A 23,942-nucleotide genomic window follows, 5' to 3' on the forward strand; every position below is an offset into this window, starting at 1 on the left:
TAACTACACAGTCACCCACGCTATAATTCTCTATATACGAATTACCCGTCTATAACACACCCCAGTAACATCGTCTTTTACAAATAGCGGTTACAGTACGGTTAGCATAGGTCAAAGCACAAGTTAAGGTCACAATACAATTATTAGTGGTTATGGTGTTAAACATGCAATGGACGACAATGATTAGTACTTATTATATAATGTCAGTAAATATACAGGGTTATGGTACCGTGCACTATAATACAGCAACACACTATTAACACTCTCGCTAGACGGCTGAGCTCGCGCTATCTAACAAGATATACACTTTACTAAACAATCGTTAACACATTTACAATTCCCAACTAAACTATTGGCCAGTACCTTGAATGGACTACCTAAAACTATATACACCCGTTTTGGTTAGCCACACTGCCCAATCACCACATATACATAGCGAGCTAGAGATCCGAATTTACACAGGCGCCTCTTAGTCGCACTATACAACGAGCTAGAGATCCGAATTTACACAGGCGCCTCTTAGTCGTACTATCAAAAGTCTAGTGGGTTCCAAATTTACACGCCTTCCCACTTAGCCCAGATAGGATGAGAACTAGCGAACCGAATTTACACAGGCGCCGCTTAGTCTCCCGGTCCCTCCGACCTAGCGAACGTAATATACACCCTAGAACGCTAGTCTAGACAAGACACCGGTGTCCGGCTAGGGCTATCTTACACCAGGACCCCGCCTGACTAACCAAATCAAACGGTCTGACTAAAGAGCGTTCGATCGAGCGGTGCGCCTTCGCTCCTTCCCTCCGACAGAGGGGGCAGATACAGATTCAAAAACCCCTTTGGGCCTACCGCACAATCGGTATACCCCTAGCGGGTCCTGCCGTCTAAAACAGCAGTTATCTTACCTCCTCGTTCCTGAACCTGAGTTCACACTCATCGACGGGGACACCCCAGCACTTCTCACGTAGAGGCCGATGATCTCCTGGACAACAGACCAGTGGCGCCGAGACGAAGGGAGGTCCACGCAGAAGTTCAGGGGTGCAGCCGTAGAGAACGTGGGCAAAGATAGACCGTCTCACGCCTCTGCCTCTCAGCTACCGTTGAACGATGAGCTTCCCGGCCAATGCACCAAATGATACCGGAGAAACTGACGGAAGCCAAGCACAGAGAGATGGACACAGGTTTCTTCAGGAAGGAAGAGATTCTTTATTGGATCACCGATCGGGACTCAGAGGGACTAGCGTCACCAAAATACAGCAAAGTCTGAGTACTGAATACATAGAGTACATTCCTTATATAGCACTGTAGCTCCTCCCACAATTAACTACACCCACACATACCCTTAACCTATTTAATGAATAGAGTCTAAACTCATCCATCCGGTCTAACCACGTGGCTCATCTGATACAAAGGAGAGGGACGCGTAATTCCAGTTCTTACATTCCTGCACCTGGTCAGTACAGTGATGACAGTATCTTAGCTACGTGTTATTAACTAACTGATACTACAAACACATATACATACATATGCCTTGTGGCAATCTTAGCCTGCTAAACTTGTATTTTACTGGAATTACATCACAATAATTGTGTGTTCTGGCTGGTAAACATTAGTGATATTTTGCTAGGGCCTTTTTTTTCGTGTGAGTGTGTGTGTATATACATTTCTAAGTATAAAATGTATTCCTTTTTAAAGCTGGTTTTAACATGCTGATTTCTAAATCTACAGCCCCAACCTCTTCTGACCCCTCAGTCCCTTACCCTATATTCCACGAGGGAACCATGGACACATTTTTTAAAAGACACTTTTGCAAGAAACCTGCACCACCTTCCACAGAGCCCCTCTACCCCCCTACTCCACGCCGATGCAGTGTGGCCATAACGACTGGCAAAGCTAGACGTCGGTCCAGTGCTGGCCAGGCGTCATCTTTGCTCTCCATGCAGCGTCGCTGCTCTGTTGCTCCAACACAGATTCTACCCCTTACTTTGGCCACGCCGAACCATGTGTCAAAAAGAGAAGGACGCAGGAGATCAAGTACCACCACTCCAGGATTGAGTCCTCGTTTTGCTGTACAGCAGAGTCGAGGTGGTCATTTACACTCCATTGATCAGCAGCTCATGGGGCCCTCTATGCTTTTGGCCAGTCTTATTCAGATGAAAAAAGCTTCAGGAAAACCAGAGGAGAGCTTGGAGGAGGATGATTTGGCAGAGACTTCTGATGAAGAAGATGATCGTGAGAATCATATTAACAATAGAGAGGAGTTTGATCCGAAACCCTGCTCCATGGCATCTGGCTCTGAACACCATACACCGTACGCATTGGGCAGTGTAAACAGTGGGGTGAAGGGAGGGGAGTGGTGCATCTCTCAGTTGCAATCCAAAAAGTATTAATTTGTCTCATGGGCCTAAACCATTATTTACCTTGAGAAGAATATATGTAGATAAGGATTTGTAAAAACCCAAACTTCTCGGTATATCCTATGAAACTTTATGGCCATGCTCAATAAGGGGCACTATGACACTAACCAGTTTGTTTGTTTTTCAAAAGCATCCAGCTGAAAGGAAACGTGGTTTATGAGATTGTCTCATTCCTCCAAGACTGTAAAAATAGTGGTGGATTTAATTCAGCATCTTTCACGGCTATAGGTACATGCAAAGCAGAACACATTCTGTTAAGTATCTTTCTGCTCTGATGGTAAACACTAGTGGTTTGATTGAACTGCAACATTCCTTATAGGTAGGAGCTTTCTTCACCATACCGGCTACAGCTTATGAGTCTAGTGGCATTATCTTCTGGTTTTCTGTCAAAATGCTTTGAAACCGTTTGAGAAATACTTGGCTTCTCCCCAGCACTTATAGCCCACCCCCTTTACAGCCCCCTGATAATGCAGAAATAGCCTTTCTGTGTTAACAAGTGTGAATACATCCTCGGATGGCGGTGATATCCAAAGATGGACAGATTGCTCTTGATTTTGCAGAGTTTAAAATTCTGTATTATAAGTGTGACTGCCAGGAGGGCAGACTTTTTAAAGTGATTTGACGGGAAACCAAGGGATGGTGCCCGTAGCATCCTAACGTCATAGCCACTACAATGAGTTGGGAAGGTTTGACAGGTAGACTACCCCTTTATATTAGGGCTGTCAAAATTCCGTTCTATGTAGGGAGCGAGTCTTCGAGGAAAAGCAAATGTGGAGGCCTGAATGTAAAAAATAATATATAAATAAAATGTGTGTTTATCATGGGTATTGTAGTAGCCACACATTTGCAGTGCTCCAGTGACTGATTTGCTTGACGGATAGGTGATGTCCTGATCATAAAAAATCAAAGCAATCCAGGCCTCAAAATCTGTAAGGTCACAGCTTCCCGCTGTGTTATTTGTAGATACAATATCTGTTTTGCTAATGCACCATGTGAATGCCAGCGTTCTATCCTTTTGAAATTGGGAACAGAAAACTTCTCTCCAGGATTTGTTTGCAGTTTAGGGATTTGATTGCGACCGGGTCTCTTTAAATCTCCTGTTCACTGTTGCTATGTGCAGGCAGCGGGGTTAGTCTGGCTTTCTTTCCTGGCAGTGTCCCCGGGCACCTGTGTAATATCTGAGGGGCTGGAATGTTTGTGATCACCCTCAGCCCTCTCTTTGGTGATTATCTCTTAAATATAAAAACCTTTTGCAACAGATTACAGTGATTTATTGAACTGCCGTTGGGCTCTGTATGTAGAGATTTATTAACACAGGTTGTATAGTAGTTTTTAAAAAAAATTTTTACCCTTACTTTATTTCTGCTCATAAGAGCTGAGTACTCTAAGTTAATTTTATTCTTGTATTACCATTTCCTTACCCCATGTAAAACATGCTATATAAAATAGGGGTATGTAATATATAATATGAATATATATTATATGACCTGGTGTGTCCGAGTCAGATTTTTCCCCCCAAGGTTTGCGTTTGGGTATGCTGACAATCAAGAACAGAAAATCTCAGAATTGACTTAAAGGAACACTACAGTCACCAAAAAAAAAATCACTTTAGTTTCTGTCCATGCAGCCTTAGTCACACTTCCCATGGCTGTGACTAACACAGCCTGCATGGAAAAAAAAGGTTTCATTTTCAATCGGCTGTAACTTACTTTTAAACCTTTTTATCTCCTGCTCTGTAAATTGAACTATAGTTACATTCAGGAGACTCTTGCAGGTTTTAGCAAGCTAATAACAGAGCAGGCGGTAAGACATTTTCAATTAAAGGAGCACTATAGTGCCAGGAAAACAAACTTGTTTTCCTGGCACTAGAGGGTGTTTGGGGCCCCCCTTCCCACTGGGCTGAAGGGGCCAAAACCTTCAACCACTTACCTTAATCCAGCGCCAGGCTCCCTTGACACTTGTGACCTCTCCTCCCCCTGACGTCGTCAGCTCCAAAAGCGCATGCGCGACTAGAAACCGCCCAATGCTTTCCTATGGACGTCCAGTGTGTCCTCAATGCGATTTTTCACATTGAGGATTGCAGAAGAGGCCTCTAGTGGCTGTCAGGGAGACAGCCAATAGAGGCTAGTTTCTCTGAAACTGCTGTGTTTACAGCTGCAGGGTTAAAACTAGGGGGACCTGGCACCAGACCACTTCATTGAGATGAAGTGGTCTGGGTGCCTATACTGGTCCTTTAAACAGAATTTGCAATAAAGGAAGTGTAAACATTAGATGACTCTTTACAGGAAGTGTTTAGAAAGGCTGTGCAAGTCACTTGCAGGGAGGTGTGACTAGGGCTGCATAAACAAAGTGATTTCACTCATAATAGCAGAGAATTGAGATCTATTGTTTTGGTGACTATAGTGTCTATTTAAGTTAACATGGAGCTTTTAACATTTTGTATGCTAACAAAATGAAAACCGAAAGATGTCCTAACAGTCCTGTAAGTTAAAGACATTGTGAGTAATTTTGTTAGTACTTTGGAAACTTAGTGCTGTTTTTCCTTATGATTGGCTGGTGTCTTATTCTGTGTCATTTAAGCTTAAATAGGGCATATCCTTTGGAGGCAACTAAAAACCTCCATTTGTTTAAATATGCATAGGGATTTGGGAAAGAGCGCAGGTAACTTTTTTTTCTTTGAGCTTGCCATAGTGTTTGTGGTGCTTGGAGTGCCCTGACCCCCTCCTAGAATAAAAAGTCCAGTCGTTTAGGAATGGTTTGGTAACTTACCTTGGCGCCAACTGCAACCTCCCCTGCTGGAGGAACTCCTGCCACTGAGCTCAACCAGGCCGTCATAGAGCTGAGCCGACACTCTCAGCCAGTGCCCTGCTGCTTAGCTTAGCTCCTGGCATCGAGGAGGTGACAATGTGTATCTAGTGAGATCTGACTAAATTGTTAAATAGTTCTTAAATGGTTTGACTACTTACTCCCTTAAGAGGGATTCAGGGCACTCCTGGCACCATAACCACTACAGTGGGCTGCAGTAGTTGTGGTGCTTGGAGTGTTTTTTTAACTTTTGTAGCACTGCTAAGCTGACGCCATGTTACATGCTTTATAGTGCTGTATATTTCATGTGCTTCTGGGATTTGTAATGTTATCTGCTTTCTACTGTAGAATGTTAAAGGGACACTATAGTCACCAGAAGAACTACAGCTTAATGTAGTTGTTCTAGTGTCTATAGCCTCTTCCTGTAGCCTTTTTGCTGAAGAAAAAAACAAAAAAACTGTTTACATTGCTCCCTAGGGACAACTTCAGTGGCCACTCCGCAGATGGACATTGGAGGTTCTTCCTGTGGCAATGCTGCACAGTGTGCAGCACTGACATTGAGCATATCCACACTCTGCATGGAGACGCTGAATGATCCTCATAGAGATGTATTGATTCAATGCATCTCTATGAGGAGATGCTGATTGGCCAAGCTGGCTTTTGGCACCGCCCCACCTCCTTGACTATTGGATTGGCTGAGATTCATTCTGATGTCAGCGAAGGGGTGGGGGCCAGCCCGCGCTCACTGGAAGTAAGGTAAGTTTTCTTGCCTTTTAAGGGCGGCAAAAATTTTAGTTTTTTGGTAAATATGTTTTTATTGAATTTTATATTTTCAAAAATCAAGTCAACCGTGCAAGAAAGAGGGACTTGCAGGTCCCCCCAGTGCGCCAACACACAAATAAATAATATTGGTAACAGTAGCTGTAGACTCGCAGGTCTGGTATCGTAATGGTACATTGTGGGAACTCGCAGGTCCCGTGACACAGGGTCAGGCTTGTGGCATGCTTTCAGTGGAGCAGTGTGCAATACATCTGGCAGTACGTGTTCTCATTTTTGGGGTGCTGCACTCCCCTCCTGGGTGTAGTTCTAGTGCAAGTAGCACATTAAAATGGCTTCAAATGGTTCATGGTACTAGGTGAGTGTTTCAGCTGCTAAATGGTAGTTTTAACACTATATTGTCAGGAATACATGTTTGTGTTCCTGACAATATAGTGTTCCTTTAACCCCTTAAGGACCAAACTTCTGGAATAAAAGGGAATCATGACATGTCACACACGTCATGTGTCCTTAAGGGGTTAAGTACTAAACTGCAACCCTCAAACCCCAAGTTTTCATATACATCTATATTGTTGAAGCAAAAAAGGAAAACCATGCAAGTGGGGAGCAAGCGGCAAAATATATGGGTTTATTGAACAAGACTATTTATTTAAAAAACAAAACAAAAAAAAAAAACACTAATGAAGATTAATAAATAAAGTGCACTCAGTATATCTAAATGTAATCTAACAAACAATGGCCAAATTAACTTTTTATAAATTAGACTGCCCAGTTTGGCATGGAGGTAGATGGAGTATTGCTGATTACCTGTAGGCATGTGACATGGCTTGTACTGAGAATATTACTAGGGACAGTTTTATTTCACACCAAAACTGATATCTCAGCACAGACAACGTGAAAGACCCTTGTTAGTGCTCTGCTACAGTCTGTTTTGGTAATTCTGTTGCATGGTCTATATAAACCAAATCTATATATGGTGACATTCTGCAGAATTTATCCAACTGTCCTACAAACTAATAATTGTTTGACATCGAGGATGTGATGTAAAGAATCTTGTATTATATTAACTGCTGTTTTCTGGGACCAGTAGCAGAATTAGACCTATTTCCCCTTTTTTTGTTACAGAAAAGCCATTGCCAAATCTGGGGCTACACACCTGACCCCTCCACCTAGCTCCCTGCTCGTCGACTCAGAGACGCAAGTTCGCAGCACTGTGGACTGGAGTGTGAGTATTGATTGTACATCATGTGATTGGGTGTCTGCTTAATGGCCTGAATTTGCTTTTTTTGGTTACCCTGCAGTCAGAAATGTAGGATAAGCAGCAATTGGAGACATTTCACTTTGAACTACAGGTTCATATTTTAAAATTAACCGTCAAGTTCTATAGAATGACAGAAGCAGCCACTTCCTATTGTTAGTGGATAAAGTGTACGTGAGTGGCTTAACCTCTGAAAATTGGTTTATTGATTAATCCACAGTAGCCATCTTTTTATCTTCCTTTTTCCTATTATTCCTCGAGTGGCTTTAACCCTTTTGATTCACCGCAAGATATTGCTCAGTCATATTTCATCCTTTTCCATCAATATAATTTTTTCTCATCTTCATCTTCATCTCAAATACCTGTGTTCCCCTGAAAACCTTCCTTTTATAATTTACCTCTGACAAACAAACCTTTGAATGGTTCAAGCTTGTTTTCTAGGGCTGTTCTCCTCGTCTCAGGGTTTCTCAATTCCTTTTCTTTTTCATCACTTCTTTCTCCTTCCAGGTCTTCTCCAATACTGCACCCACTTAAATATGTAATACTCCTGCTAATTAGCTCACTAACATTCCTCTAATAATGTTATTTTTCTGTCCAACTATTCTAAGTCACTTATTTCTCCCAGTACGCATTTTGCTGTAGCAGTGCTGAGATCTATTGGCAAATTAAAAGCTAGGTGAAAACCAGAAGGACATCACATGATCTAATGATGATGGGATGAGGGACAACACCCTCAAAATAACGTAAAATGATGAACTACGCAAAACAGGGTTGATTGAGAGATAGATTGTTTGGTCAGTACAGATAGCGGGAACAAAGGAAGCTGACATATAATAGTTTACCCACTTCAAGGAGTTCTCCAGCCCCAACACCCTGGGGTTAGTGACACATTCTGTCAATTAGATGAGCTGCAATGGTGAACCAGATAGGGGCTGGAGGGCTATCATGATGACTGGCGTACCCTGAAACCGGCTGCAGCGATATGCATGAACTAGAAGATAAGACTTAAATAAGTTGGGTTATTGAGTCAATTACCAGAAGAGGCACCTGAAGATGTTCTTCTTAGTAATATGTGCCAAATGCATTGGTCACATCCGGTTACTGCTTTCAAGGAGAGCCTCTCATTTGAGCGTATTTAGATAAAAGGTGGTCCTTTTTGTAGGTCCCCAGTAACTTTTATAGAATGATGGACAGAGAGAGGGACGGCCTCCGACAGCTGCAGTTTGTCTGCGTCAGGAGCTGATTCTTTCAGTAACTGATTAAAGCCTCATCAGCAGCCTGCAATGATCTGTATACAATGGAGATCTGCCGTTAAGCATGTTTGTTTTACACTGCTCTCGCAGTAGCATTATTTTAACTTATTTTTTTGTTTTTTTATTTTAAATTTTTATTCCTGTACAGTATGTCCAAAAATGCATATTTTTAAATCCATATAATTAATCATTGCAAAAAAATACTATACTTTAGTTTACTAAATAGTTTACTAAAATTTGTCGAGCAATTACTTCCATGTTAGTGCTGGATATTGTCCAGTCAAATGTTTCTCTTAAAAGGTTATTACAATCCTTTTTAAAACTATATAATTTTTAATTTACAGTGCCCTGTTGGGCAATTTTAACAGGTCCCCCTTCCTTAATACCTGTAAAAAAAAGGCTTTCAAAATAACCTGACATCCAGCACTAGGCAAAGCTCCCAACACTGCTTTCTACGCCCCACACTGCCGTTGCGTAGTCCAATCAAAGCCTTCCCATAAAGAAGCATTTGATTGGACTGTTCTGAGCCAGCATGGGGAGGAAATGTGGGAGAGAAATTTTAAATAAAAAAACAACCCCTTTTTATTTAATGCAGGCAGGTGGAGGGACTACACAGAGGGATAGAGGAAAAGAGGGGATACGAACATGCTCTCTGCCTGCAAGGGAGACGATTATTATGCCTGTTGGAAGTGTGCTGTGTACGCTGGTGACAGTCTTAAAATATGCACAGAATTAACATTTGGCAGTCCGGAACGGAGTTTTTGCCCCAGGCACACAAGTGCAAATATCTCTGAATATACTCTCAAAGAGACTTCAACTTCCAGACCAAAGTCGACACCATGCTGATGAGACTCACAGGGTTGGAACTGTAGTCCATTGCTGGTTCTTGGTCACTGAATAAATAAAGCAGTGTCCCTTACTAAGGGGGTCTGCAGAAATGCCGTGTGAAGTCTGATGCATGGCTGTGCTCATAGCATGTCAACATGGGAATTCCGGGATAGTTGTGGAAATCTGATTTCTCAAGATTCTATGTCTATGAAGTCCAACTTGAGATTTGCAGGTGATGCATAACAGTTGTTACTGTCTACTTATTCATATGTTTATTAAGGAAAAGATAAAGCCAGTGTCCTTGCACCATAACCACCTCATTAAGAAAAAGTTTTGTTTTTTTCTGCTTATAGTGACACTTTAAGCAAACAAAAATGTAGTGCCACTAGATCAGGGGTGCCAAAATGTAGATCCCCAGATGTTTTAAAACTACATCTTCCATGATGCTTTGTCAACTGAAAGGCATGTAGAGCATCATGGGAATTGTAGTTGTACCACATCAGGGGAAACATGGGGGGGGGGGGGGGGGGGGCATTTCTTTAATGCTGCTGTATCATTTCTTTATTGCTACAGCTCTTCTGAACCATTGGTTTTAGTCCATTTCAACATTTCCTTCATATATAGAGATTTGCAAAATACAGAGATTTACTTTAGCCTCTCTTTGCAAGTTCGTATTTGATGTTATTTTATCTTTTTAGGCAGAGCAAGACTTCTCTCTCCTTTGTCTTGACCGATATGCGAGCTCCTTTGTCCCCATGTCACTTATCTCCTTTTGTCTGTGTCCTTAGGAATCTGCTCTTTACGGGGATCATCTCTGGTTTGAAACAAATGTGTCCGGCGATTTTTGTTACGTTGGTGAGCAGTACTGCACAGCTAAGATCCAGGTATGGAGTAATCAGAGTTGTTTGGATGTCCATGTTCTAAAGTAGAATACAGAAGCCAACCAATGACGGAAGCAGGAACTCTGTTAGGGACTCCTATTAGCCACACAGCCTTATTCATACACTCATTCAGTTATAGCAGGGACTGAGCCATGACTCCTGAAAATGTTGTATCGCAGAGTAATCGCAAGATAGAGCAACAGCACAAATACAATGCAAATGGTCTTCAGCATAGCTGGGAATGAAGACCTGTAAATAAAGACCCTTGTAAACATATTGTTTATTTATGACTTCTGGTGAATTGACATTTGATTGTAAAATATGAAATAAAGTGGTATAATATCACAAAATGTTACTCTATAACAGGCATAGGCAACATTTGGCACCCCAGATGTTTTGGACTACACCTCCCATAATGCTTTGCCAGCTTTATGAGTGTAAGAGCATTATGGGGGATGTAGTCCACAACATCTGGAGTGCCGAAGGTTGCCTATCCCTGCTCTATAATAAATAACTAGGAAAGAAAATGCAGTAATAAAACACCTTTGCGTTGTTTCCCCAACAACCAAGTATATGATGACTTTAAGTGGGGAAATTAGATTCATGTGTGTGTGCGTGTGTACAGTCATGAATCTCCATCACAGTGCTATTTTTATATCCCGTAACGGTAAACAATATTTGAATAAAGTTACAGCGCAGATTAAATCCGTAATACATGACACATAATGTGTGACACACTGCTATATGTACAGCTCTCACAAAAATCTGCCAATCCCATCACTCCTAAACACACAACGCATAACTGATTTTCATTGGGGTTTAGGTTAACTGTCCTGAGAAATTCTTAAATATCCGACATGGGCAAATCTGTGGTTTTATACAGCGATAACAATAATGTTCTAAGTCATTGATCCGGGTTAGGAAGTTATCTAACAATTAAACTAGTACAATGGATATCCTATATAATACTCTAGTACAGGGGTTCCCAACCCAGTCCCCAAGTACCCCCTACCGATCCACGATTTAGGGATTACCCTGTTGTCTAAAGTGTTTTAATGTTTTGTTTTCTTTCTTTTATTCGAAATACACCTTAGACACAACTAGGTAATCCCTAAATCCTGGACTGGTAGGGGGTACTTGAGAACTGGGTTGGGACCTCTGCTCTAGTACAACTACAAATCCTGTATTCTTAATCCAGGTTAAGGGTTTGTATAGATGTAGAGCTGCAGGTAATCTGTTCTTTAAAATAACTCTCCAAATCCCTAGAGAATCATTACCTCTCATGTCCTCTGCCTTCCATCGCTTCGTTGGGTTGATTGGGAGAGCTTCCCTATTGATGGTCTTCCAGGGGTGGAGCACAGCTGCGATGAAAAGACCACATGCTTGCAGGATTAGTGGGAGTAACCTTTATTTTACAGGCAAGGTGAAGTCTAGTTATCTAAACAGAATATAGGACTCTCCAGTGTTCTAAATAGAAGTATTTATAACGCTGCAATGTGCTGTTTGCGTTTCTTTGACGTGTCAGAGGTTAAATAAGACTTCTATTCATTCATTAGTTCACGTATGGGCAACATGCATTCTCCTTATGGATTACTTTGTGGACACACACACACCCACACCCACACCCACACCCCCCCCCACCCCCATCTTTTTATATTATATGTGGGATAACCAGTAGACACTGCCACTAACATCTGCTGGATTGATGGGTATGGATGACGGGATTTCACATTCCGTTCCCTTAGGGCTGCAAACACCTGTTTTCCGGATAGTGTTTAGCATAAATCTGATTGGCGACTTTAATTAAAACCTATAAAACGAGGAAATAAGATTGCACAGCTGCAGACGAATGCATTTTCCTCCTCTAAAATATATTGCGTTCAGAATTTCAGCATCTTTAATACTATTTTGAGAAATAAATAAGCAAAAAAACAAAACAAAACATGATGATTAAATTATACTGAAAAGCTATGAAGTTCTGGGAAGAGAAAAAGGAAGAAAAAATCCCTAGAACAGGGATAGATTCAGTGTGTCCAGTTTATATCTCGAAAGGGGATAACCCTTATAATGTTTAACGAAAAAAGGAGAAAGTGTAGACTTCAGACAAAATGTCTCAGAGAACACTTGTGAGATATAGAACTGAATTGTCTGCCACTGTAGTATTGAAAATAAAAAATATATTTAATCGGTATACGGAACCATGAACAATATAAAACGAACAAACAAGAAAAAAAAGGTGAGTGAAAAATATAAATAAACCCACTCAAAAAACAGGGGGGAGGATAGATAAATAGCTCAGGGAGCAAGGGAGAGGCTTAAATGGACGGTATGTATAATGCTTAAATAGGTGCACACGAACAGTGGCTATCTAGAAGCTAGCTCCTAAAACCCATATAGCATAGGGGACCCCGCCAAAAAAATACTGAGACCAAATGAATACTCAGTAGGGAGGTATACGCTAAAGGTAAGGAGACATACTCGTCACAGTTGAAACGGCTATACTGGAGGATACAGTGACTCAAAGTTTACAAAGTAGCTAAATACTGTCTATTAATAATGAGGTACATCCATAGTTGTGATAGTCGTTGTGAGCAGAGCAAAAGCTCTTAAAATGCCTAAATAGATGCACACAAACGGTGGCTCTATAGAGGGTCCCTCTTCAACCCCATGTAGCACAAGAAACCCCCACCGTATGCTGAGATCGAATCAAACCTCTGTGGGGAGATATAAACTACAGGTGGAGAGGCATCCCAATTCAGACGGCTACACTGGAGGATAAGGTTTACTCAGTATTACACAGTAGCTAAATGTTATCTACTAGTAATGAGGTGCATCCTCAGTAAGGATAGTCGATTGAACAAATAAAAGCTCTCAATTCCCTACATAACGCTCCAATCATACAAGATTGACGGATCATTCACCAATCAGAAACGATCACGTCATTGAGATAAACGCCGCCTCTACTCACCGTTCATTGGCTAATACCCGGCTGCAGAACATATTTAACACTAGTCCGTGGACAGTTCCACGTTGATAGCCTTTGAGAAAGGCGCTCTTTATAGCGCCGAAACGCGTTAGGCAGACTATGACTTTTTAACTCCACAGCACTGTATTCACTTCACATGGTTTGGGGTGTGCTATTGAGGGGGGAAGATTGTTAGCCTGATTGGAGCGTTATGTAGGGAATTGAGAGCTTTTATTTGTTCAATCGACTATCCTTACTGAGGATGCACCTCATTACTAGTAGATAACATTTAGCTACTGTGTAATACTGAGTAAACCTTATCCTCCAGTGTAGCCGTCTGAATTGGGATGCCTCTCCACCTGTAGTTTATATCTCCCCACAGAGGTTTGATTCGATCTCAGCATACGGTGGGGGTTTCTTGTGCTACATGGGGTTGAAGAGGGACCCTCTATAGAGCCACCGTTTGTGTGCATCTATTTAGGCATTTTAAGAGCTTTTGCTCTGCTCACAACGACTATCACAACTATGGATGTACCTCATTATTAACAGACAGTATTTAGCTACTTTGTAAACTTTGAGTCACTGTATCCTCCAGTATAGCCGTTTCAACTGTGACGAGTATGTCTCCTTACCTTTAGCGTATACCTCCCTACTGAGTATTCATTTGGTCTCAGTATTTTTTTGGCGGGGTCCCCTATGCTATATGGGTTTTAGGAGCTAGCTTCTAGATAGCCACTGTTCGTGTGCACCTATTTAAGCATTATACATACCGTCCATTTAAGCCTCCCCCTTGCTCCCTGAGCTATTTATCTATCCTCCCCCCTGTTTTTTGAGTGGGTTTATTTATATTTTTCACTCACCTTTTTTTTCTTGTTTGTTCGTTTTATATTGTTCATGGTTCCGTATACCGATTAAATATATTTTTTATTTTCAATACTACAGTGGCAGACAATTCAGTTCTATATCTCACAAGTGTTCTCTGAGACATTTTGTCTGAAGTCTACACTTTCTCCTTTTTTAGTTCTGGGAAGAGGGAAGGAGCTTTCCACAATAGGCACAGTTCCCAAAATGTTTGTAAGAAATGATAATTATGGAGGTGTTAATTACGGAGGTATTAATTACGGAGGTATTTTAAAGGATTACTCATATGGGCAACATGTTGGGGGGGAAAAAAAAAAAAGTCCCTTTATTTCACCACTGTGAAACTGATCACTTTATTAAGCTTGCTTTCCTGAACTTCTTCTAAAGAGGAAATCTGGCCACAACGTTCTATAAGATATATTGGCTGCTCGGGTCCCATGATATATTGGCTGCTCAGGTCCCACGTCATCCTTTATCTGCCAGAATTTTGGTATTTAGTTTTGAAATAAAATGTTTGATGTTTTTTGGGCAAACTACACTGCACTCCTTCCATGTTATGGCACAGATTACTTTCCAAACTGCTATGCCAGTGTATAATGGCATTACTACCTGCACCTTCTCTCATATAACCGTATTTCTTTCCTCTATGAATCCCCCTTTCGTTGAGCACAGGGCAGGCAGCCTTTCATTCTATTGAGGAATCTGAGACAGAGGAAATTATCCAAATACTTCTGAAAAAGTAAACGTATAATTCTCCCCCATCTCTCGATTTATTTTTAATGCCTTTTTCTTGGGCTGTGCCCTCTCCTAGATGCTACTTTTTAGAATATTGGTGTTATAGAAAGATTTTGTTTGGATTTTTTTCCAGTTGTACATTAAAATACGAACTGATTTGCAGTTCCCCCAGGTGGGTTTTAGATCCTGGATTTCATTCTCCTTCCTAAACACCCATCACTCTTCTTGCTAAATACAGAGAGTGAGCTGGTTCTTCATCCTTTAAAAATTGTGAGAGAACAAACCTCTTCCTATCTGACATTCAAACATTCTGGTACCTGCCCCTTGCCACTTTGTCTGCCATGAGCAAATATTATTGTTTTTGTTTTTGTTGGTTTCCGAAATGTAATCTGTTCAGAATTACCCCATTGTTTAGAAATCTGGGGCTAGCTGCTCCCTCTAGTGGAATAACTAAGGTATGGCTAATATTTCAGTGAGAGCTGTTAAAAACTAGAATATTATGTCACAAAAAAGAAAAATGTTTATTGCTTTAAAAAGTAAATTGCCTATTCTCTTAAAATATCATAGAAAAACAATATCTTGATCTCTTCTGCTTATATTCATCAGTTATAATTTTTCATGCAAAATACATTCAAAAAGTACTTAAGCTGTATTTTGCATGAAAAATTAAAATGAAGTGTAACCCCTCCCGCCCCTCCACACACACACTTACACACACACACACTCTTACACGCACACACGCACACACGCACACACACTCATCTTGAAAATTGTAGGATTGTAGATTTACCAGATGTTTAGCCCTCAAAGCAGCTCTGCTTGATAGAAACAGTCATTCAGATTTTAGATGATTGAGCTCTGTACTCGTGACAATATCCTCACCGTTGAAGCTGCACTGTATGCTACATTTTTCATGGAAAACTGGTGGATATTATGAGTAAAAACCTCTTAGTGCTTAAAGGGAAACCCCACAGTTTATCATGTAAAAGTGCCTGTCGACTTTCTTATTATTCATTTTCTTTATTTGTCATAATTAAGATTTCTTTGGAATTTTGCATTTACCACCATTCACTGTATTTTATAATGTACCCTGTCCTCCATGCAATCCTGTCCATTCTCCTGCAATCTTACTTTGAACAAATTGTTCTCTACCTTTTGTGTAATTGTAGACAACTTCCTTTAGATTGTGAGCTTGTTTGACCAAGGTTCCTCACTACCTATTGTTTTTGTGAGTCAAACATTATTGTATGTCTTTCTTAACCCATTGTTTGTCACTACGGGAAATTATGAAAGCCCTGAGTGCACTGAGTTTGTCTAACGAAGGCTGTAATCACTGTGCACTTAGTCTCTGGTGTCTTAATATTTGGGACATCAGAGAGGAAACTGAGGACGGTAGGACCAAGTAACAAATAGTTTTTTGGTGTGCATGTTGCAACCCCTACAAAAAGAGTTATCTGAACTTTTTAAAAGGTGTGAATGTAATGACAGCCACACCCAAACAAATCAACTGCAAATGTAATCTGTGAACACCTGGATTTTATGTATATAATATTTCTCTAAAGGTTAAACATGATGATACAGTGAATTGATTATTTTGTATTATCTTTTTAATTTCATTGTACTGTTTATCTTTAGCCAGAAGATATCATAATCACGTGAAACGCTAATTTCTAGATCTGATTTTAGAATTACATTTAATTTGTGTTTGCATTGGAGTCTGGCATTAATAATACTCTTTTTATTAAACTGCAGAGCAGTGATCATGTTGTTCTCTCTTCGTTGACATTTTGACCACATTTCTACATCCTGTAATTCAGGCTTAAAAGAAAGGTCAAATAGAGCTATTGCAAAGATTAATAGTGGCCATCTTGCTGTTTATATATTTCCTGTGTGATTACAACAATATTCTTTTTAAATTTCCCCCAATAGCAGAAGTCTGCGACACGGAGGAAGTGTGCGGCATGTAAGATAGTTGTGCATACGCCATGTATTGAGCAGCTTGAGAAGGTGAGTGCTTTGGGGGGGGGGGGGGGGGGCGGTCTTACTTACATAAGGCAAACTGTAGGGTGATCTGCAATGGTAGTTTGGTATTGTAGTCTGGTAATTTGTTGGTAAGTATTCGCTTGTTGAAGAGACACTATAAGCACCTAGACCACTTAATCTCAATGAAGTGGTCTGGGTGCACTGTCCTTGTCCTGCAATGTAAAACATTGCCTTTTTGTTTACATTGCAGGACTAAGACTGTCTCTTGTGGCTGTCTATCAGACAATCAATAGATGCGCTTCCAGGAGTTTACTGGACTCTGGGTTCCTTAAATGATGCTGGATGGCCTCTGCATGAGGAAATCCAGCATCAGTGAAATCCCCATAGAAAATCATTGATGCAATGCTTTCCTACGGGGGTGGACCTAATTTGCATGCGCATTAGACCCTCCGGACAGAGGAGGCGGAGTGCCAACCTGGCGCCAATGGACATCGTCGCTGGAATTGGTCAGTAAAGTATTTTTTCGGTTTTTTGTTTAACCCTTTATGTGCAGGAGGTGGGGTTGGGGGCACATCTCCTGAACTATCCAATCTTCTCTAGAATTTACACAATTGAAGAACACATGGCTTGACGTCATGTGCTAATCTTTTTCATGTGGTGCTTCATTTTAGTTTAAATTGTATATTCAAGATTTAGCAAATGGCAATGTATTCCAGTTTAGACGAGGCAAGAGCCAGGGCACACAATGCAAATGAAGAAGAGCAAGAGAAACCTTGTTTCTTCTCTCCTCTTTACCTGGCAGTCAGCATAGAGAAAACACACAAAGGACAGAGCTAATAACAATGATTGACAGGAAGCTAAATGTAGGTTGCAGCTAAAGAGGTGATAATCTTTACATTTAGTTTTCTTTTTCACACTTCACAAACACATATTTGTTGATTACAGTGATAAGTAACCATAATATTAAAGGAACACTGCAATTGACTTTTTAATTTTATTTTTAACTAGAAAACATGCATGCATTTAACTATCAATTCTTTCATTAGGGGTATATCTAAAAACAGCTTGCAAAAGCTGCAGAATTCTTGTCTGCTGTCTTTACAAGCCTTCCCCTTCTATTCCCGCCCAGACTTTCTGTGGCTGTCCAATCACAGACTTCCCAATGCAGCTCAATGAGAAGTCTTTACAAGGCAGGTGCTCTGAGCACTCACCTGCCTCATGGTTTTTGCTCCACTGAGCTCAACAATAAACAAGCAGAAAGTAACAAGAGTGTAACAAGGTTACGTAGTTACGTAGGTTCATTTATAAAAGTGCCACTTTCTATTAGAATTTTGCAGGAAAAAGAGGAAACACTCTTCACATACAAAGCACTTCAGCAAGCTAATAAGTGCTTTAGGTTTGTGGAGTTCCCCTTTACGAATCCTGGAAGTGACAGTTTAAGAGATTATTTTATCTGGAAACATTTGTTAGTTATATAAAATAACCATTCAGCATCAAGAGTGGAAGTCTGTTCTGCAATTTTCTTCCATCTTCTACAAACGCATGCTTAGTTCTGATGAATGTCTGTTTTTCGCGAAATGTGCTCAATGGTTAATTTTAGATCTATCAAAGTAATTGCATTGTTTAAATTGTTTTTTTTTCCTGATAGCAGCCCTGACTTGTAATTGTTTGCATTTTAATTCCCAGTGCTAACCTGCACAGCTCTCTCAGCATATTTACAAAAAAACTAAATTCAATGGTGTAGTGTACACCTGAGCAGCAAAGTAAAAAGTGATCTATTTTTTATTTATTTTGTAACTTTACAATAAAATATATTTCTTAAAGCTTGCACCATCCTCTTCTCCCGCTCAGATCTGCAAGATTTCTCGTTTTTTTTTTTTTATAGAATGCCTGTTACCATTTCCCTTTATATAATTTTACCCACTTCCTTTAGATCAGTGGTTCCCAAACCAATCCTCATGGCTCACACACCATCCAGGATGTATGTTTGTTTTCTCTGTTTTATTCCAATGGAGATACTGACCTGGGCTGTTGGTGGGTTTTGAGGACTGGTTTGGGAAACACTGCTTCAGACTGTAAGTTTACTTGGACAGGTCCCTCACCACCCTTTGCTCCTATAACTCTTAACTTGTATTGTTGATTTTCCTTGTGTGTCTTGTCCACCCCTCGTACAGTAATTTGTTGGAGCTCTGTTATTATTATTAATAATTAGTGGACATGTCTTTATTTCACCTGCAGATAAATTTTCGATGTAAACCCTCATTCCGTGAGTCTGGTTCACGCAATATACGAGAGGTACAGAGGCTGTTTTCTTTCTTCCTCCAATATTCTAGATAAATGCTTATTAGAATAACTATGCCTTGCCGGAGTGTATTGCGTTAGCTGTTTTGTCTTGTTCTCCCCACATGTCCTTACTGATGTCCAACAATTGACTTTCTGCCATCTCTCACTTTTCTCTTGCCCCTCTTTTTCAAGCAACCCGTCACTGTTAGGCATCACTGGGTTCACCGCAGACGGCAAGCAGGAAAATGCCGACAGTGTGGTAAGGTGAGTCTCTGGCATACTAGGAACTTAGCAAAACTAACCTGTCTTGTGACAATCAGATTTTCACATAATCTACTTGAGCAACGCCGTTACTGTCAGGCTTCCTGAATATAATGTAACTGTATGTAATCATTTTTTTTTTTTTACCAGTTTATGGATTTTTTTTTCTTTCTTCTTAGGGGTTCCAGCAAAAATTTGCTTTTCACAGCAAAGAGATTGTGGCAATTAGTTGCTCGTGGTGCAAACTGGCGGTAAGTTTGGTTATAGAGAATATTATTTTCTCAGGTTTATCTTGTTTTTTTCTCTTCTGGTGTTATCATTTTAGTGATGTCATTGTACAGGGTGGGTCAACATTCAGAGTAGGGTTTGAGGAGTAGATAACTTTTTATTATTAATGAACCAGTTTCAGTGATATTGCATACTCCGAATGCTTAATGTATGGAAATTTGTTTGACTAGGTACGGAAGATTGCATCTTTTAAATCCCCTCCATTTGCTGCCTCACAGTCGGATTCTTTCGATTACATTGTTCATAACATTAATGTTTGAGGCTCAAGTGCTTGAATTTCTCCAGATATCTCCATGGGAAGTAATCGGAAGCTGAAAGGTCAGGCTAACGTGGCGGACAATTAATCTGACAATTCTTAAAATTATCGGCTCGTCAAACGGCTGTCTCCGTTTTGAAAATAAAATTCCACTATTTTTACTTATCGCTCTTTTTTGTTAAATTACCCATGATGAATCTACCAAGACTCCGTTGTAATATGTACCTACAACAAAAAAATGTAACTACTAACAAACAAGTTATTTAGCTGTCAAATCTTACTCTGAATTTTGGCTTAACGTGTGTGTGTGTGTGTGTGTATATATGTGTGTATATATATATATATATATATATATATATATAATCAATCTCTATCTATCTATCTGCACACCAGTCAAGCCATAAGACTTTCTTTCCCCAGGAGAAATCACACATTTGCAGCAATGTTTCTGCCGCAGAGGATTCTGGGTGGGCATTTGCAAATTAGTTTAACAAAGAATAACATTTTTGCCTCATTCCATTCAAAACATGGATTCCTTTGAGCCTGTGTTTGCTGTATACAACAGCTTTGAAACACAACATAGGAGAAGATGCAACGCCAGTAAACCACTAATTGAGACCCATTTTAAGAACCATTTGGCCCATCTAGTCTGCCCAATTTTTAAAATACTTTCATTAGGCCTTGGCTTTATCTTATAGTTAGGATAGCCTTATGCATATCCCACGCAATAGCTTTGTCTTCATTCCAAATCAGTCCTCAACACCCCTTCTCTCTTTCTCTTACCCATCAGTACCACAACAAAGTATCTTGCTTCATGCTGCACCATATAGAAGAACCCTGCTCTTTAGGGGCCCATGCTGCTGTCATTGTACCCCCTACCTGGATAATCCGAGCGCGCCGGCCGCAGGTGAGCTACATTTGTTTATGTATGCCCCTGCACTCACAATCCATCATCCTTTTTTTCTTGACTTATTCCTTTGTTATTAACTGATTTTTGGCAGAGCTCAATCAAGTCCAGCAAAAAGAAAAAAAGGCCCTCCTTCAAGAGAAAACCCAGTAAAAAAGGAACAGAGGTGAGTCGGAGAGTGGGTACACAGAGGCACATTTTTACACATTTAATTGCCATACATTAAGAAGGAGTGTCAGAATTTATAAAATGGAATCTTCACTCAACAAATATAAAAGACTGTCGTGCAGAAAATAAAGAAACTCCCTTACCCCCTGCATAAAATAATGAGTGTGCTCAGAGTACAGTATCCAATAAATAAGTGAACGTGCGTGAAGGTAAAAAAAAGCACGAAACAGTAACTCTATTTTTCCACACACATAACAGTGATGATGCTGTATGTTCAAGACTCAAAAACTTTATTCCTCAAAGTTCCTACTGTACGATACATCACACTAAACAATGTATTGTAAGTGCTGTTCAAGTTGCAAACCTTGCGAGGTGTTTAACTATTACATAATCATTTCTCTGCAATTTTGCATCATCCTTACAATGCATGCAGTGGTAAATAGCGGGGTTTTTCTATATAAAACCCAGGATGAAGATTTTTTTTATATTATGACCAATATGGTCACTTTATTGGTCACTGAGTTTAACCACCAAAGAAACATTGGACAGCACTGTCATACAGTCTGATTATTTTTTTAATAGTTGCGTCAACTGACCACTCTCATCCCTTTACACTATAAATCTTCTCACGGATTGTTGTTCTGCTGTAGATTAAGAGATTATCCAGCACAATTGTAAAGCCAGTTGTGTGACTGCATAGCCGGTAAATCTCTGCCTACGCTCATCATGTCGAGCATATATAAGAAGTAAATCTGGTGGGTTGTGTAAAGGAAGTGTCATATTTGTTAATGAAGTGTTTAAATCCATTTCAGGAAACCAGGATACGCCCATTCATTATCAGACCAGCACCATGTCCGTTGATGAAACCTGTGCTTGTGTTTGTCAATCCAAAAAGTGGTGGAAATCAAGTAAGCATGCCAACCCAACTATGTTCTTCATGCTACAGTCCATGCCTAATTGCATTATTTTTGAATATCCCACATTGTGTTAAATTGCCCAGTACGGCTGATGTTAAATGTTTTTTTTTTTTTTTTTCACTATCATTACTATACAGGGTATCAAGATCCTTCAGTCATTTATGTGGTATCTGAATCCACGTCAGGTTTTTGACCTCTGCCAGGGCGGCCCAAGAGAAGCGTAAGTAACATTCTGTTGCCTGGTTTTCGCGCTTGAAATAAATTCATTCAGGATATATTATTTTGTCAGAGAAGCAGAAGTTTATATAATATCTCATTACACCTGCTATCTCCAGGTGCCACCGTTTTGAAAAGTTTACACTCTAATACTTCTCCTCATCTTCTGGAGTTTGTCTGATATGTGTGGGGATGAGCTAGGAATTAGGGGAAATATAAAATGATTTGCATTAAATGCTATTTATATATTTTTGCTTGTTCGTTGGACTTTGTACAGATAATGCATTTTATAAATATGTGAAAACTAATTATAAAAGATAATCCGCACATCAGAGGTTTCAAGAAAAAACGATATAGGCACTCGCTACAATATTAATGAATAGGCAGCAGTAAATCGGCAAGGATTCCCAAACCTTGTGTAGCTTACAAAAATTGTAACAAAGGAACAAGTGATAAACCGCACCAAATAAAACAAAAATCCATTCACTGGTGAAGTTAATATTTGCACTGACCCAGTGGTATAGTGTATCTATGTATACATCCTCTCCTTGGAGTAAGAAATGTTTCGAACAGAAGGAAACCACAAAAAAGTTGAAGTTGCTGCATCTGAAATAAATTATAATACTTTACATATACTGCAAGTTAGCACTGCCCTAATAAGAAAGTGAGGAAACGTAAATCAAAATGCTTTAAAACTTTTTATTATTATTTTTGGACATTTCCAAGTGTTGACTTAAATGAACACTATAGGGCCAGGAACACAAACATATATTCCTGACCATATAGTGTAAAAAACACATTAAGGGTCCCTGGTCCCCTGTTTCCTCCTTAAATAAAAATAAATGAATTAAGAAAACTCAAAAACAAAATTTCCCCAGCGCGGGCCCAGACCCCCGATCCACCTCCTTGGCTGACATCAGAATTGATGATCTTCGACAATCACTAAGCTTTTCCATGAGTCAGTACTGATGATTTCAGCCAGGGAGGTTGGACCAAACGCCGCCCTAGCCAATCAGCATCTCCTCATAGATTGAAATGCATCTCTATGGAGAGCGTGAAGCGTCTCCATGCAGAGCAAGGAGACTCTAAAAGGCAGTGCTGCACAGTGTGCAGCACTATCCCAGGAAGCACCTCCAGTGGCTGTATACGGAGTGGCCACTGGAGGTGTTCCTAGGCTGTAATGTAAACACCACCTTTTCTCTGAAGGGACTGACTGTGCTCATCAGAAAAAAATCCAATAAGCTCTAGTTGTTCTGGTGACTATATAGTGTCCCTTTAACCCCTTAAGGACACATGACATGTGTGACATGTCATGATTCCCTTTTATTCTAGAAGTTTGGTCCTTAAGGGGTTAAACCTATAAATACTTTCATAACAGGGCTTTATGGACAGAGCAAGGGTTTCTGCTCATTGTAGTTGAGCTATCAGCTTTTTGCCAAAACACAGTTTACAGAAACTTTTGCTGGTCTTCTTGATGAGAGTAGCGGTATTACTGGTGAAAGACTGCAGGCTGGGACAGACCAAAAGAAAGCTGTGACATCCTGTGCCAGCTAGCGTAACCAGCAAAATGGAAATTATTTTTTTTAAGTCAAAAGCTATGAGTCCCAATGTTTGACAGGGTTATTCACTAACATGAGAATTCAAAGGAATTTCAAGATAAATTAACTAAAACATGTCTCCTTTCAGTTCGGCTACTTTGGCCCTAAATTTAAAATGCACTTTGAGCTCTCACTTTAGTAAATAACTGTGTTATTGTTATCATGTAGTTTGAGTTTCTGCAGATTTTCCACTTCTTGGGTTTAAATTTCCATTGTATTACAAGGTTGCATATTTAACCATGTGTAAAATAGGTCAACATTAGTCATTGTTCTTAGAGGTGTGATTGCAGA

At 40.1% G+C, this 23,942-nt stretch overlaps 1 protein-coding gene across 8 annotated transcripts in view; it reads left to right on the forward strand.

Annotated features, from left to right (window-relative positions):
- DGKZ (diacylglycerol kinase zeta) overlaps window positions 1–23,942 on the forward strand; it is a 187,703-nt gene that overhangs the window by 114,135 nt on the left and 49,626 nt on the right. For 3 of the 8 annotated variants that reach the window (XM_063437878.1, XM_063437881.1, XM_063437879.1), the window contains exons 3-13: window positions 1,723–2,305; window positions 7,119–7,218; window positions 10,121–10,216; window positions 16,704–16,781; window positions 18,996–19,052; window positions 19,233–19,304; window positions 19,481–19,552; window positions 20,636–20,752; window positions 20,847–20,918; window positions 21,733–21,828; window positions 21,975–22,057. In XM_063437878.1, coding sequence (XP_063293948.1) covers window positions 1,723–2,305; window positions 7,119–7,218; window positions 10,121–10,216; window positions 16,704–16,781; window positions 18,996–19,052; window positions 19,233–19,304; window positions 19,481–19,552; window positions 20,636–20,752; window positions 20,847–20,918; window positions 21,733–21,828; window positions 21,975–22,057 — 1,426 coding nt within the window. The remainder of the gene's footprint in view (window positions 1–1,722; window positions 2,306–7,118; window positions 7,219–10,120; window positions 10,217–16,703; window positions 16,782–18,995; window positions 19,053–19,232; window positions 19,305–19,480; window positions 19,553–20,635; window positions 20,753–20,846; window positions 20,919–21,732; window positions 21,829–21,974; window positions 22,058–23,942) is intronic. The other 5 variants (XM_063437883.1, XM_063437885.1, XM_063437884.1 and 2 more) reach the window with 2 other exon arrangements.

This window comes from Pelobates fuscus, chromosome 12 (assembly GCF_036172605.1).
Source record: "Pelobates fuscus isolate aPelFus1 chromosome 12, aPelFus1.pri, whole genome shotgun sequence".
NCBI classification, from domain to species: Eukaryota; Metazoa; Chordata; class Amphibia; order Anura; family Pelobatidae; genus Pelobates; species Pelobates fuscus.